General features: G+C 48.3%; 1 protein-coding gene across 4 annotated transcripts in view; it reads right to left on the bottom strand.

Annotated features, from left to right (window-relative positions):
* LOC133469889 (sodium channel protein type 4 subunit alpha B-like) overlaps positions 1 to 15,256 on the bottom strand; it is an 82,449-nt gene that overhangs the window by 32,786 nt on the left and 34,407 nt on the right. For all 4 annotated transcript variants that reach the window (XM_061757457.1, XM_061757455.1, XM_061757458.1 and 1 more), the window contains 3 exons: positions 12,262 to 12,353; positions 8,038 to 8,280; positions 5,119 to 5,182 (listed from right to left, as the gene is read on the bottom strand). In XM_061757457.1, coding sequence (XP_061613441.1) covers positions 5,119 to 5,182; positions 8,038 to 8,280; positions 12,262 to 12,353 — 399 coding nt within the window. The remainder of the gene's footprint in view (positions 1 to 5,118; positions 5,183 to 8,037; positions 8,281 to 12,261; positions 12,354 to 15,256) is intronic.

Below are 15,256 nucleotides of genomic sequence, written 5' to 3'. Positions count from 1 at the left end.
TTAATATTCCACGCGGCGCACACGACAAGACCGGCCGTACGCACCGAGATTTACAGCAGCGGTCCAGTCTCTTTGCAACACGCACCGGATCCGTGCAAACAATTGTCCAAAACGTCCAAATCCTCGCAATTTCAGCCTCCGCCGTAAATATGAATTCATCGAAAAAAGAATCGACAGATTAATCCATTGTTAAAAGAATCATTAGTTGCAGGCCTCGATGACGTTTGTTACTAGTTCTACTAGTGCACTGAATTGTCTTAATAGTGAGGACAAAAAGCGTTGCGTAACTTGAACCTAATAATAACAACGCATTACACTTATATAGTACATTTCTAAATACTCAAAGACGCTTTCAAATTTCACACATTATTCATTCACTCGTCAGTCAAGCTACTTTTGTAGCCACAGCTGCCCTGCAGGGGGCAGTCTGACGGAAGCGTGGCTGCCATTCCGCGCCAACGTCCCCTCCGACCACCACCAAACATCCGACCGCATTCATCTGATGCGGCGATGCGGGTGAAGCGTCTTGCCCGGGGGACGACGGGGATACGAACCGGCGACCCTCCGGTTGCAGGGCGTACTCTTACCGTCTGCGCCACGACGTGAGAGCAGATCGTCGTTCGAGCCGAGTAACGCTGAGGCCTGCCAGTAACGAGCCGCCCGTCCGTCTTAATGCGATAATAAAAAGCAGAGCGGCAATCAATGCAAATGGACTTTCGGAGCCCTAGCAACGCAAGCAACACAACATCGATGCTAACACAATACGCTAACCTGCTGATATTACAAACATCGTGTAAACTCACGTGGGGGTGGGGGGTGATGTGCACGCACACACGGGCACGCGCGCACTCACAAACACATTGTGACTAATCAGTCGTCCGCTGTCAAGTTGACGGCGCTTAGACTGACACCCACCCTGAGCAAGGCCGTGCCGTCTCGCACACGTCAGCCCCCATGCATCCATCTCAAACTAGTGAGGCAACATGGTGGCATGTGAGTGTGTCTGATGGCTCCGGTGTGTGTGTGTGTGTGTGTGTGCCTTTGTGTGCTTAAGTACCTCGAGGACATAGAGAGTGTGTGTGAGAGATCTGGAAAATGCGGACAGGAGGGCGTGTCTACATGTGTGTGTGTGTGTGTGTGAGAGAGAGCCCACAGTTATCTCTCACACACACACCTCAGCCTGCGTTAATGGAGGGATGCCACTTCAGACCCCCCTTCACACTAGAGGGGCCCTCAGCTTGTCTCACACACACACACACACACACGCACACGCACGCATTAACACTGAGTGTGGAGAATTAAAAGATGATTATGTTTTGGACTTCAGAAACGAGAGTTTATGGAAGTGTGTTCGAGTGTGTGTGTGAAGGAAGAGGTGTGCGACGTCAAAGTTGATGAAGAGATGATTGTTGATAAATTGTGTAAAAGTTGTGAGACAAAGAGACGCAGAGAAATGACAGATGGACTCAAAGACAAAACATGTTGATCCTATTCCCACATTCATCCTGTGTGTTTGTGTGTGTGTGTTCCCTTGCCATTCCATTTGGTTTCACCCCACACACGCACACACACCTTCAATTATAACATTCAGGTAAACTGAGGCCAGGGAGGAAGCCAGTACTTAGCGTCACTATGGCAACCGTATCCCTTTGCTAGTTGCCGGGGGAGATTGTTTTGTGCCACCTCTGTTGGGGGAACAAAAAAATGTCTGTGTGTGTGTTTGTGCTCAGTCATCATGCGTTTTCCCCCCCAATGCGAACTGAGTCGCGCGTGCTTGTTAAAGCTTGCCACTCATGCATTAGCATTAGCATCAAAGCGCCGTGTCTGACTCCGCCCCCTGGCTCCAGCATCTATTCCGGGAGCTGCTGCCGATGATGATGTCACTCGCCAGACATTCAACACCAGCAGAACCACTCTGTCCTCCACCCAGGCCGCTTTCAACCTCTGCCCATCCCGACCCATGACCACCCCCCCACCTCCCCTCACCCCCCCCCCCGTAACCATCTCTGATTCCCCTGAGGGACTGACGACCTCTGACCTCTGTGAAGCTGCTGAGCTGTGAGGTGAAAGTGGGAAAAAGTTTGAAAGGTGACCTGACACCAGGTCGACACATGCTAATGCTAGCGTGCTAGCATTCTATTTGAAAGTCATCGTGTGTCGCTGAGCGTTGGCCACACAATAAAAACACACACACACACACACACACATACAAACACACAGACGCCCACACACAAATATATGAACATACACTCACACAAACACAAAGCATCCACTTACACACACGCACGCACAGATAAATAGACACAAATATAAGCACAAACCCACACACCCGCACGCACGCACATACAACGATAAACCAAACATATAAAGACACACACATACAAACATGCGTAGAAATACACACATACACACACAAACATACGCATACGCGCACGTGCACAGCACCCTGATGTCTGCCAGCTAAGTGCTAACTGGTTAGCATGTTTGCGTGCAGCTGTCACACGCCGCGCTCGAAATATGCCAGGCGGACAAAGTTTCGGGACACCGGCGGTTCCTCCGGGAAAACCTCAGACGAGATCTCGCGGGCGTTCTTCCGCGCCACCTTGCCATCCAATCGGGAAGATGTGTCTGATTTGTTGCAAAAAAACGGGACACCACTTAAAGTTTTACGTTTCACCTCGACGCTCTCGGGCTTGGCCGTCAGGCGGCAAAATTGGATTTGATTTTCCTGAGTGGGACGAGATGAAACCTTATCGCGCTTTCCCGGCATGCCCTGCTGCACCTCTGTGACCTCTACTGGCACTGATAGTGGCTCTACTGCTATTGGTACTGATACTGGTACTCCTCCGGGTTTTCTTACTGGTATTGGGACTGCTACTAAATCAACTGGTACCACTATTGGAACTGGTACTGATATTGATACTGCTACATCTGCTATTCCTAGTGCAGGTACAGGTATTGGTACTAGTACTTGTATCAGTGCTTATATTGCTACTTATACTGGTAAGAATACTGCTGCTTGTGGGTGTACTAGTACTGCTTTGGCGTATATTTAATGCCAACTAGAAAGTTGCTAAATCTCGATGCTTTCAAGTGATGAATTATTTTTCTAGCTTCGTGTGTGCGCACACACGGAGCCCCGCAGAGCGTTGCGGAAGCCTCGTTGGCGTGTTTGGCCGTACACGTAACAGACATCACATGGTTCGACTCCCGCCGAGCTGGCGGTGTACAGAGTACACGCGCACACGCACGCACAGTAGAAATCAACAACCATTTAGAAAAATGTTTTGGTGTTGCAGCTACGTTATTGATGTGTGTAGCTTGTAACATAATGTTTTCAGGTGCAAGTGCACGCTGGGAACTTTATAAACACATACACATGGGCACACACACATAGAGGGCGAGCACCAGCAGAGAAGGCGCCTAACGGAATGATGAATACGACCCGTACGACATTCCAGGAAGCTCCGCCCCCTCGGCCGTGTTTTTCTCCAGCTGCTGCGTCACAGGACTTCAAGCACCCGGGAAAAAAAAGGACACACTCCGTATTTGGGCTTTAGCCACGCCCACAAAACGAGTCTTTGATCATTAGCCACGCCCACAAAGTCCATCAAAAATGATTTACAGTCAATCCCAAATCGACTGTTTCTCTCATATTGACTAGCGACCAGTCCATTGATTGTCTGTAAGGACCCGTCCACTCGCACAAAGTCAGCGGGGACAGACCCCAGCCGACCCACGCCACGGAAAGGGATGGACGCTCATTTACATAATCCATGACGATGATGAGGATGACGATGATGAGAATGATGATGACGGTGAGGATGACGACAACAATGAGATGAGGATGATCACGATGATGATGATGATGATGAGGATGAGGACGATGATGATGACGAAGACGATGAATCAGTGCCGAGCTCAGCCGGCGGTCGCAGCGAGTATGTCACAGCTGCTCAGCTCAGTGACCTTTGCCCTCGGGGCGGCCACGGCGGCCCGGTCCGTGCGTGCGGCGCTCGGCGGCGGGAAGCCGGCAGCCGCGGCGAGATCAGGGTCACTGTCGACACGCGACGAGGCGTTTGCAGCAACACGAGCGCATTGTTGACTGGCGTTGCCATGGTTACTACAACACCATCATCAATTCCGACGATGCCGATTTCATCGACCGGCCAATAGAGGGCGTCCGTCCATCTGGCGTCTATCCCGGTCGCTAACGTGCTAACGTGCCAAACTGAAACGTGGGACCTGACAGCTGTGAAGCAGACACGCTAACCACAAGTCAACGTGCTGGCCGGCACCTCGCCCGTAAAAGGACAAGTCAGTCTTATTCTTCTTTTCTTTTGTTCCTTTCGCTCCATCTGTTTGCTCCACTTGCCGCCATCTGCTTCTCTTCCTCATCCTCTTCCTCGTCACCTCCATGCTGGCGCGCTCTTGCTCCTTCATCGTCATCATCATGTCAGTAAAATTTTCAAAACATATTTCAAAATGGACTTCCTAGCGTCACTAATGACTATGTTTGTCCTTTTTCCTTTTTTGTTTCTAACAACCTTCACGTTGGCTCCTTGTTGCTCATTTATCTTCTTTACTCCCTTCCTTGCATGCTTTCTTCTTCCACTAAGTTCCTCTTTTTTCATTTTTTGTGTTTTTTCCTCCTTCTTTTTGTTTCTAACTTACTAAACGTCACTAACATTGTAGCCGCCGCCTTCTCTCTGCTTTCTTCGCTCGTTCATTTCGCCCTCCGTCCATCCTTCTTTCCGCCTCACCTCACCTGAACCTCCGTCCTCTCCCAACTCTCCCGTGGCGGGCTGGTGATAGCCTGCGAGCTACGTGTTAGCATCCTGAGATGCTTTCACGCGGCGCGCTCGGCCAGCTAACTGGAGGCCAACACATGTTCGCACGCACGCATGCACGATGCTGTTCTGGTAGCAGTGTCATTCCGAGTTGTCATCTTCCCGCTCTCAGTGTCATCACGGAGTGCCGATCGCCGTCCTTCGTGACATCGCGTGTCACATGACCCCGCGGCGTGGCGCACTCGCACTCGTTTGGCACAAATTCACTTTTTTTTCCAAATGTCATTTTGACTGACAGGAAGCGAGCGAGTAGCCGACGTGGACTCACCCCGCGTCGCTGCTGTTCCCGCAGATCAGCGCATCCTTGGCGCCTTCCACCTTGTAAAAGTTGTCTGCAAAAAAAAAACAAAAAAAAAATGTTGATCATGGTTTTAAGTAAAAGCAGATGTTTACAGATGTCCTTTTTTGAAAGAAAAAAAACGCTTTCATGGACGACTGAGGAAATCTGAGAATATTTACTCTTGAGAGGCTGAGGATTTGGATAATCGATTAATGCTTTCACTGTTGCACCTCGATTCTATTTGTCTGTGTTGCTGCTCCATGTGTCTTATAGTAGCAGTTGTTTAAAAGTCTAGGATTACCATGACGTCGAAGTTAATTTCTGTTTGCTTAGCTGTAGCGTTTCGCATTATGTTAGCATGAAGCTAGCAGCCCTTCAGTCTTTTTTTGCTCAAAGTGACGTCGTACGATCGTCTCACATTTCATCACAACGACACAGTGAGAACAGGTTCTAAGGAATATTTAAAAAGGGTCTTTTAATAAGTTTAAATGTGTTTAAAGCATGTAGGGGTGCTCAAACTTATCCCCCCAATTTTTCTCTCTATATCGCGGATTCTGGGTGGATCTGGAACGTATCCCGTGCGATAAGTGCACTTTTTCTTTTGGAAAATGAAGATGAAACAAGTTCCTCCCAGCTGAAAGTTGTAGCCAAGCGCGGAGGTTTTGCCCGACAATGTCTGCAGCCACTCCGCCTCGAGCGGCGGCCGCTTCGCGCGAGTGGGCGGCTCAGACGCGGAGGAAGCTGCTGACAACAGGAAGAAAAGCAGCGTTTTATTGTGAAAAGTGGTTCCCGCGTGAGGCGGTGTTGCGTAAGAAGACGCCAAACTCTGACCTTAAAAGCTAGCTTGACATTTTGATCCACTCGCCTTATGGGAACAACTTTCAGCGCGCTCATCTTTTATTCAGCATACGCGCACACGCACAGACACGCACACACAACATCCATCCCACGCAAAAGTAATCAGGGGAGCAAAAGACGCTTCCTGCAAAATAAAGTTCGATCTTCTCAGCACAAACATGTCCATTACGCTACATGAAGCTAAAAGTTGACTTTTATTGTGGCGGCACACAGTGCTATGTTGAAACAAACTTTAGATCATCCTAAAAGACAACTTTTATTGTGGCGGGACAGGTGCATTGTCGAAAAAAGCTAAAAGCTGAGTTTTATAGTAGCGGTAAAGGTATGACGTAGAAACACAGTTTACATAAAGCTAAACGTTTCCTTGTGGCAGGACTGATGTAACGTAGAGTCAGACTTTACATAAAGCTACTCGATGTCTTTTATTTGGCGGGACAGGGGCTATGTCAAAGCAAACGCTACATAACGCTAAAGGACAGCTTTTATTGTGACGGGACACGTGCTTTGCCAAAATAAACTTAACATAACACTAAAAGTCGAGTTTTATTGCAGCTGGACAAATGTGGCTTAGAAATAAACTATATAATGTTAAAAGATGCAAGACTCAGACTTTATATAACGTCACTAGATGACTTTTATCGTGGCGGGACAGGTGCTAGATCCAAACAAACTATATCATGCTATTAAATACTTTTATTGTGGCGGGACATGGTGTTCTGTAGAATCTTTTTATGATGCTGAAAGACAACTTTAATTGCGGCGGTACAAGGATGACGTGGCCAAACTTTCCATAACGTGAAGAGACCGCTTTTATTGTGACGGGACAGGCGAGCGAGATGTTTCCGGGCTATTGATCAGCGTAGTGGCTGCGCTCTCGGGTTTCACGGCAGCTTTTAGAGGGTCGATACGGACGCCTGCGGGGGCGCTCGCTCGTTTGTTTGCTGGTTTGTTTGCTTTGTTGATTTGTGACGGCCGGAGACGCAAATAGAAGCAGCATTAGCATCCGGCCGCATTCGCATCCAGCAACACGGCGAGGCGAGGGGGGGCGGGAGGGGGCAGTGGAGTGCTCAGACTTGGTCGGACGCGAGAACCAGAAACATAAAACACAACTAAGTCTAGTGGGGAACATGTCCTTAAACTTATTTTACACTGATTTTAATCAATCCACCCTTTTGCAAAACCAGGTTTTTCCAAAACAATGATTTGTTTTACGTCTAAATTCATTTTGGATCACGTTGAAAGCAAAAGAAGCACTGTAACTATTCCCAAATGTTAGTAACCAAAGTGTCATAAATTGGGAACGTTATCCAGTGAAACAAATCCCTACCTGGGGATCAAAAGAGCTGAAAGCAGGAATCATGAACGTTAGAAAGGTCTCCTTTGACTCTTCTCAGTTTGAATGTATTATTTGGGCTTGAAAACATCCATCCATCCATCCCTCCCTCCATCCATCCATTTTCTGGGCCGCGGGTCGCGGGAGTGTTGGAGACTCTCCCAGCTGTCATCGGGCAGGAGGCGGGGTACGCCCAGAACCGGTTGCCAGCCAATCGCAGGGCACATACCAACAAACAACCATTCGCACTCACATTCACACCTACGGGCAATTTCGAGGAAAGCGGAGTGCCCGGAGAAAAGCCACGCAGGCGCGGGGAGAACATGCAAACTCCACAACCAGGCGGGGCCGGGGATTGAACCCCGGTCCTCACAACTGTGAGGCAGACGCTCTAACCAGTGGCCCAAGGTGCCGCCGCTTGAAAACAAAAATATTGAATTTTCTATGGAGCAATACAAGTGGACAACTCCATCTTGTGAGGTACGCCCAAAATGTTTTTGGGTCTCTTGACATGCACTTACAACGGCCATCAATTATTTGCAGAGTTTCACTATCCGTGGTCGTCAGACCTGGTCCCCTGAGAATAGCGGGGGTCCACTGTATGTCATTGCATGAAAAAGAAGCAATTGCTAAATTTGTATCAATTCCCCAGCTTTTTATATGGTCTCTCTTCATCGCGGCTACAAGTCTACAAGGTGGGAAAGGTGGGCACTCACCCTCGTCGGCGATGAAATGCCTCACGGACGTCCAAGTCTTGTTGTTGCAGACGAAGGACGCGTTGGCGGGCAGGCTGTCGTTGACGCAGTGCGCCGTGCTGCGGACGCACTTCTGACGGAGGTTTCCCATGAAGAGCTGAAGGCCGATGAGGGCGAAGACGCTGAGGCAGAAGACGGTCAGGATCATCACGTCAGCCAGCTTCTTCACCGACTGGATCAGAGCGCCCACGATGGTCTTCAGGCCTTACGGACGGACCGCAGCGTTAGCCTGCTGCTCAGCGCTAACGGCAACAGTACGACTGACAACAAACTGACACGCACGTTCGAGTTGCACAACAAAGAAAAAGGCTGCGTTGGGAATCAGTCCTGATCCACTATAGTCAGTTGGCCGTTTTGGAGTGCTGTTGGAATGTGTAGAGAATAGAGGTTATACCCGATATAGTCAACTCAATGTATCACACAATGCATCTTGAAAAGTAGTCAACCACCAATTGGGGCCTCTTCAGATTCTCCTTTTTGCTTAGGAACATTTTCCCCATTCGAGCGAGATGACCCGGAAGTACTTCTTTGAGGAAAAATGCTTGGCCGCAACCTTTAAACCACCTTTGTTACATTGTTACTTGTAACCAACCTTCACAAAAGGATGTTAACCATAATCCTTTACGGCAGCAATGTCTAACCGCTGAAGTTTACCGATTTAAATCGGATGCGATGCAAAAAGAAAACATCTCTTGTAAATTAGCATTATGCTCCAAAACAATAACTTACGATGTTAACGTTAAACAACATCATAATAGTTCTTTTTTCAAAGCCTATAATTTACAGCATGACAAAAAGAAATGCCATATATAAGAAAGACAGTGAATTTCCACACTGACTCCAGCGGAGTCGAATTCCTTCTAAACGGTGCCGTCTTTCATTATGTTCGAAAGGAAGCATAAAGGTTAGGCCATTTGACCTCCGCAAGAGGCTGATGGTCACGAGGAACGCAATATATCATACATGATGCAATGCGCCTATAGGATAAAAATGAATTTACATTTCCAGGCTATCGTTTGATTTTCAGCACAAGACAAATCCATGAGTTGGGGTGCAAAAACAATCGACCGTATTTTCACGGCCATAAGGCGCACTTAAAAGTCTCACATTTTCTCCAAAATGGACGGGGGGCGCCTTGTGTGTGCATCGAGTTCCAAAATCTGTAAATGTTGTTGTGTGACTTCGATGAGCGCTCCGCGTGACCGACTGGGAGCATTTCCTGCTTATATAGAGGAAAGGCGGACGTGACTGAGGGCAGCGTGCGGCCCTTAAAGGGGGAAGAGCGCGCGTGACAGAGGACGCTAAAGGCACGGCCCCAGTAGGTGTATAGCGCCGGGGTGTGCATTGTGCAAAACAACATGGGTTTGGCTAAGGACCCCCGAAAATAGAGACTGCAAGCTAACAGTTACGCGGAGGAACATGGGAATCGGGCAGCCGCGAGAGAATTCAAGAGCAACGAATCCGTGGTTCGCAAGTGGAGGAAGCAGGAAAACGAGCTTCGCCAAGTCAAGAAGACGAAGCTGAGTTTCCGCAGAAACAAGGCGAGGTGGCTCGAGTTGGAACTCGAGCAATGGATTAATGAGCAAAGAACAGCCGGGAGAAGCGACTCTACAGTCACCATTCGACTGAGTGCAATAACTCGGAGCTCGCCATCATTCCGGGAGGCTTGACAAAGGAACTCCAACCGCTGGACATCGGTGTAAACGGGGCGTTCAAAGTGAAGTCGCGAGCGGCGTGGGAGCGATGGATTGATCAAAAATAACCTGAGTACATTGTTAAATACTTCAATAAAGTACAACCGAACTCAGTTTTGCTCCCGCTGCCTTTTTTAAAAACATTGTTTCAGCGTGCATGCATGCTAGCGTATGTTTTAAGCGAGCGTATGTTTTACCATGCCCGGGCCCAATAATACGGTGCGCCTTATGTATGTGTTAAATGCAGAAATGGACCCCGTAACTGAGACTGCGCCTTTTAACGCGGTGCGCCTCGTGGTCGTGAAAATGCAGTAAGTAGAGCAACACATCGCAAAATGGATGGACAGAAAGTGAAAACTTTCGATTCCTTTTCAGCTTGAATAAATAGAATGTTAGAATAATTGATTTGTTTATCATTTTTGACGCAATTAATGGCGTGCCTGTTTAGTGTCCCATAACTATTTTGCATTTGGTTCATAAGTCAACGATTCAATCGACTATATAAAAACCCTCTGTACAGATGAGGGAGTATTCGATGAATCGTTTCAGTCCTGGAGTCAAGCACATGGTCCACTCAACAAAAATGAAGTCAAGAGTGAGTGCGTGATTCCGAAAGCCGCGTTCGGAATCATTCCCTCATTCCTGACTCCCTAAATCACTAGAGAGGGATTTTCAGTAGACATTTTACGAAACTATCGAGGTCCACGATACAAAAATACTGCTTAGGGAGTACAGAATGAGTAGCTGATTCCCAACACAGCCAAAGACGAGCAAGGTGGCCAAGCTAACAGAAGGAAAAAGTTGAATGGCGACAACTGGACCGTTGCCTCCTCTCAACTTTTGCGGACGACCTGAACGATTGACAATCTACACAGACAAGCTAACAAAACAAAAGCACTTTGGAGCAATGCAAGAAGAAGAAGACAAAGACGAAAAAGACGACGACGAAGAAGACAAGGAAACAGGAAGAAAACATGGAGGAAAAAGCCCGGCAGCAGTCAATCACCGGCAAGCTAAAATTTGTATTCCACACATTTTGAATCAAATGACGTGCTTAAACGCGAACAAAAGCTACCAGTGTCGCTTTGGTTTCTTTTTTTGAAGGCGCACAACTGTGTGTTGTTGTTACGACTTTCGTTATTTGGCGACAAGTACAGTCGAAGCTACTTGCTAACATGCTAAGTGGAAGCATACAGAGGTCAGCTTGCATCAGCTTTCACATTTTGTAACTTGTGTGTCTTTTGTATTGCAGAGTGTTAACATTTTGAATATTTGGAGGAATTTGACAAAAGTCAGAAACATTTTCCAAATATAAATTAGCGGCAAGACGTCAGCAAAGTAGCTGCTGTACCGCTAAGTCAGGGTAACTTGTTTAGAATTTTAAAAGAAGCTCTGATGACTTTAAAGGGGACATATGGACAACGGGCTTTTTATTGTTTGTATACAAATAATTGTGTGGATGGAGTGGCACAAAAATGACTTCACCGTAAAGATGTCCCCGATCCCATTTTTTTTGCACCCGGGTCCGAGTCCGAGTCACTTGATTTTGCCTAACTGCCGCTACGGACTCTGGATCCGATACCGCTGCGATGCATTAAGAGAGAAAAAGATGCGCAATAGCTATCTAAACCATGGACGTTTACAGCGTACGGCCTCAATTTAACGGACTATTGGGGAGGGTCTTCTGTTACAGCCGAATGTCTGTTATATTGAAGCACTTTTTCTTCATGGCCTAAATAAAACCCTACAGTACAAAATAATTCTTTTATACTTTTTTAAGGGCCTAAAACACACAATACAGTCCATAATTATTGTAAATACATATAAAAAAAGCTTTTAACCGGTGAAAAAAATGGCATGTCTCCTTTAACTTACCTCTTTTGGCCGGGGTTTAAACTCAGGCCTGCATGTTCGCCAGCGCCGCTAGCTCGTGACAGCACATGGCTAATTAATTAGCATGCCAGTCCGTTAAATCGAGGTTCCACTGTATATAGTTGCATAGCAAAGCTCTGTTTGTAACCTTTAAAAATGTAAAAATAAAGAGGTACCAGGTACCGATCTGCTGAAAATTGGCCGCTTTTTCTGATCACGTGATCGGATCGGGACAACCCTATCAATTAATCGCCGTGGGCATTTGCTGATTTTCCACATTTGGGGGCCAGAGAGGAGACGGCCCGACCTCCTCCGGCCCACCCGTTGTCAATCGGACTGCCTGTCCTCTTTTTTTCTAAGGATCGCGGGTCATCTCTTGAGGTATTTTTCAAAATCATGCCACAGCCACATTACTAAGCCACGTGGGAACTTTTAAACGGTGAAAAAAATTGCATAATATGTCTCCTTTAAAGGAAGGTGCCGGTCAGATGTTGTTTGTCTGCTGTGTTCTCAACCTCTCATGTCCACTTGTGTCCTGCATTCTACTAACGTGCATCACGCCGCACGTTTGCTGCCGCGCGGCGGCTGGTTGAGGTGGCGGGGGGCGTCGCGCGCTCACCTGGGATGACTGAGATGGTTTTGAGCGCTCGCAGCACCCTGAACGTCCGCAAGGCCGACACATTACCCAGGTCGACAAACTCAGTGACATATCTGCAACGAGGCCAGACAACACAAAGACACACAAGAAGGCGTCACGCACAGACACACAAACACGCACGTGCGCCATTGGACACGTCGCCGTCGAGGCGGACACGCACGCAGACGCCACCTGGAGGCACGACGCCACGGAAAGCTCAGCCCAGCATTTATTCCATTTCCTTATATCCAACTTCAGGTCCATGTACTTATTGGTGAGGTTTAATTGAGTTCTACTAGTCTAAAAGTGGCACAAGTAGTGGAAACAAACTTTACTAGTAAGACAGTCATTCTACTAGTGCACACTAGTCATTCGACTGTCAAATAAATACCCCAATGGTTTTCCATAGTTGACTAGTAAGGGTTAATTACACAATAGTAGGCCGATAGTGGCAATAGTAGTGGAAAAAAACACTACTACAAAGACACACTTGTCTTACTAGTGAAGACAGAGTGTACTAGTATATGGACCTAAATCTGGATATCATGGATATGGCTACTAGGCTACTAACACCCTCCAGGTGGCTTTCTGTTTTCCGCTCCCTGGCGGAATTCTCCTTGGGCGGTCCCGCGGCCGTGGGAAGCGGGGACTGAACACACACGGGACGGACACAGGAAGACGTTTACGAGCACACCGCGATGGCGCGCTGCCCGCTGGGTGGGCGGCCCCCCCGCACGCCCGGGTTCCGTGGGTGGCGGTCTTACCTGGGATGACAGAGATGGTTTTCAGGGCTCTCAGGACTCGAAAGGTTCTCAGCGCCTGCAGGTTTCCTACTTTGATAAACTCTGTTAACAGCCTGAGGGGGGCAGTGTGGTGCGTGCAGCAGCGACAATAACGACAACAGAAGAAGACAAAACAGAACTCTCACACGTCTCTTTCTGACACCCTCAATCAATTATAATAATCCAAAAAGAAAGCGACTGACAACAAACTTCTTTCGTCATCATCTTCAAATGAACGCATACAAATTCAAACTGGTAAACTCAATCATAAGTGCTCAAAATCTATCTGTTCAAACTCTCCTTTATAATGCGCAAAACATTTGATACTCTATTATTTACTTTCAATTCTAATAACAATGTGGATAATAAGCAATATGTGCACAATATGTGCGTAACTGTTATTATCCTACTTTGGATAAATGTATGTTTGAAGTATTTTTAGCTGCGCCCAAACGATTAATCGGCCAACATGAGCCCTTCGCCAGCGACGTTTCGTGACAGGCAGTCACGGTGACATGTTTGTCCATCCATCCATCCATCCATCCATCCATCCATTTTCTACATCGCTTCTCCTCACGCGGGTCGCGGGCGTGCTGGAGCCTATCCCGGCTAACTGCGGGCAGGAGGCGGGGTACACCCTGAACTGGTCGCCAGCCAATCGCGGGGCACATACAGTATAAACAAACAACCGTCCGCACTCACATTCATACCTATGTACAATTTAGAGTTGACATGTTTTTCACATGTAAAATATGTTCCTTAACGCAATAAAGGTTTGGAAACACGGATAGCAGTTGCTCTCTTTCATGCGGCCGACGGCTGGCGATTTGGCGGCTGGCCTAAGAGTGCTAACGGCCTTGGAGGAGCGCTCAAATTTCTCCCCCTTGACTGGCAGATTGATTGAATTAGTGTAGGGGGATGAGGGGGCGGGGGAAGGGGGGCGGTCGTTAGGGGTGGCGCCGATGCCGCGGGCGGTAAAAGCTTCACGTTGTACTTGTTAGTGCTATGCAAACGTGTCAAATGGGTCTTTTACTTTTAGCACCTGGTCACTTTATCACGGGAGCGCTTCAGGGGAACGCTGTACAAGAAAACTGGCACGGCACGCTGACTGGTGTCATGTGACGTCGGCCGCCATGTGACGCTGATATAACGTCATTTGACTACTGTCATGTGATGCCGTCAGGTGACGCTGCCATGTGCTGTTGGCTGCCGTTTGACGGCGATTACCGTCATGTGACGCTGACTGTCGTGTGTCGCTAGCTGACGTGACGTTGTCATGTAACACTGTCATGTGACGCTCACATGTCATGCTTTTACTGTCATGTGACACTGACTGCTGTCATGTGACGCAGGCCATTAGAGCAGCAGTGTGATTGGAGGCAGAAGAGGGGGCAGGACACTGTTACCATGGCAATTGTGACTCAGTGGGAGGAGCTGAGAGCATCAGTCAGTCTGTGTGCGCGTGTCCGGAGGGGTGTGTCTATTTACTGACCATCACTCTGCTTTTAATAAAGCTTGAGGTGACGTTTCAGGGGCACAGTGAGTGTGTGCGTGTGCGTGTGCGTGTGCGCGCGCGCTAATATGTGACTTATGTGTCCCTGTGCCGCTAAAGATCCATCGGCCTGCAGGACGGCCCGCGGGTCAAGGATGTGCGCACGCGGACATTGTGTGCGCGCACCTCTGCGTGTTACTGACGACATGAAGACATAATGAAATAAGAGCAGAACATGGAGCAGGAAGTGTGGTTGTACATTTGCTCAAATTCCGCTTCATTTAGTGAACCTTTGTAATGTTTGAGTTTCTGTAATATTTGCTCAAACGTAGCTTGATTCATGTCCGGAACGCAATTACAGTGATTTTATCGATTTCTTTTCCGTCGGGATGAGCGGCAACATGTCACACAGCAGGCGGCAGATGTGCACGCTAACTGTTTCAACGGCGGGGTTGTCCTTGAGAGTGGCCATTTTGCTCCGTGGGGGCCGCGGCCGGCGGCCTCGGGGGTCACCTGACGCCACCCCGCAGACGCGGCGGCGGGCGCGCGAGGGCACTTTCATCAAAACACTTCAATTTAGGCAGCGGGGGAGACAGCGCTTGATTAGACGCGCTAACCGTGGGCCGAGCCCGAGGGGGGATCAACTATTGATGCGATCGCTTCATTGTGCTCGTTCATCTTCCCGGCGGCGAGCGCAGAGCTC

Source organism: Phyllopteryx taeniolatus, chromosome 20 (genome assembly GCF_024500385.1).
Source record: "Phyllopteryx taeniolatus isolate TA_2022b chromosome 20, UOR_Ptae_1.2, whole genome shotgun sequence".
Lineage (NCBI taxonomy): Eukaryota > Metazoa > Chordata > Actinopteri > Syngnathiformes > Syngnathidae > Phyllopteryx > Phyllopteryx taeniolatus.
This window is presented reverse-complemented; position numbering and strand designations above follow the sequence as displayed.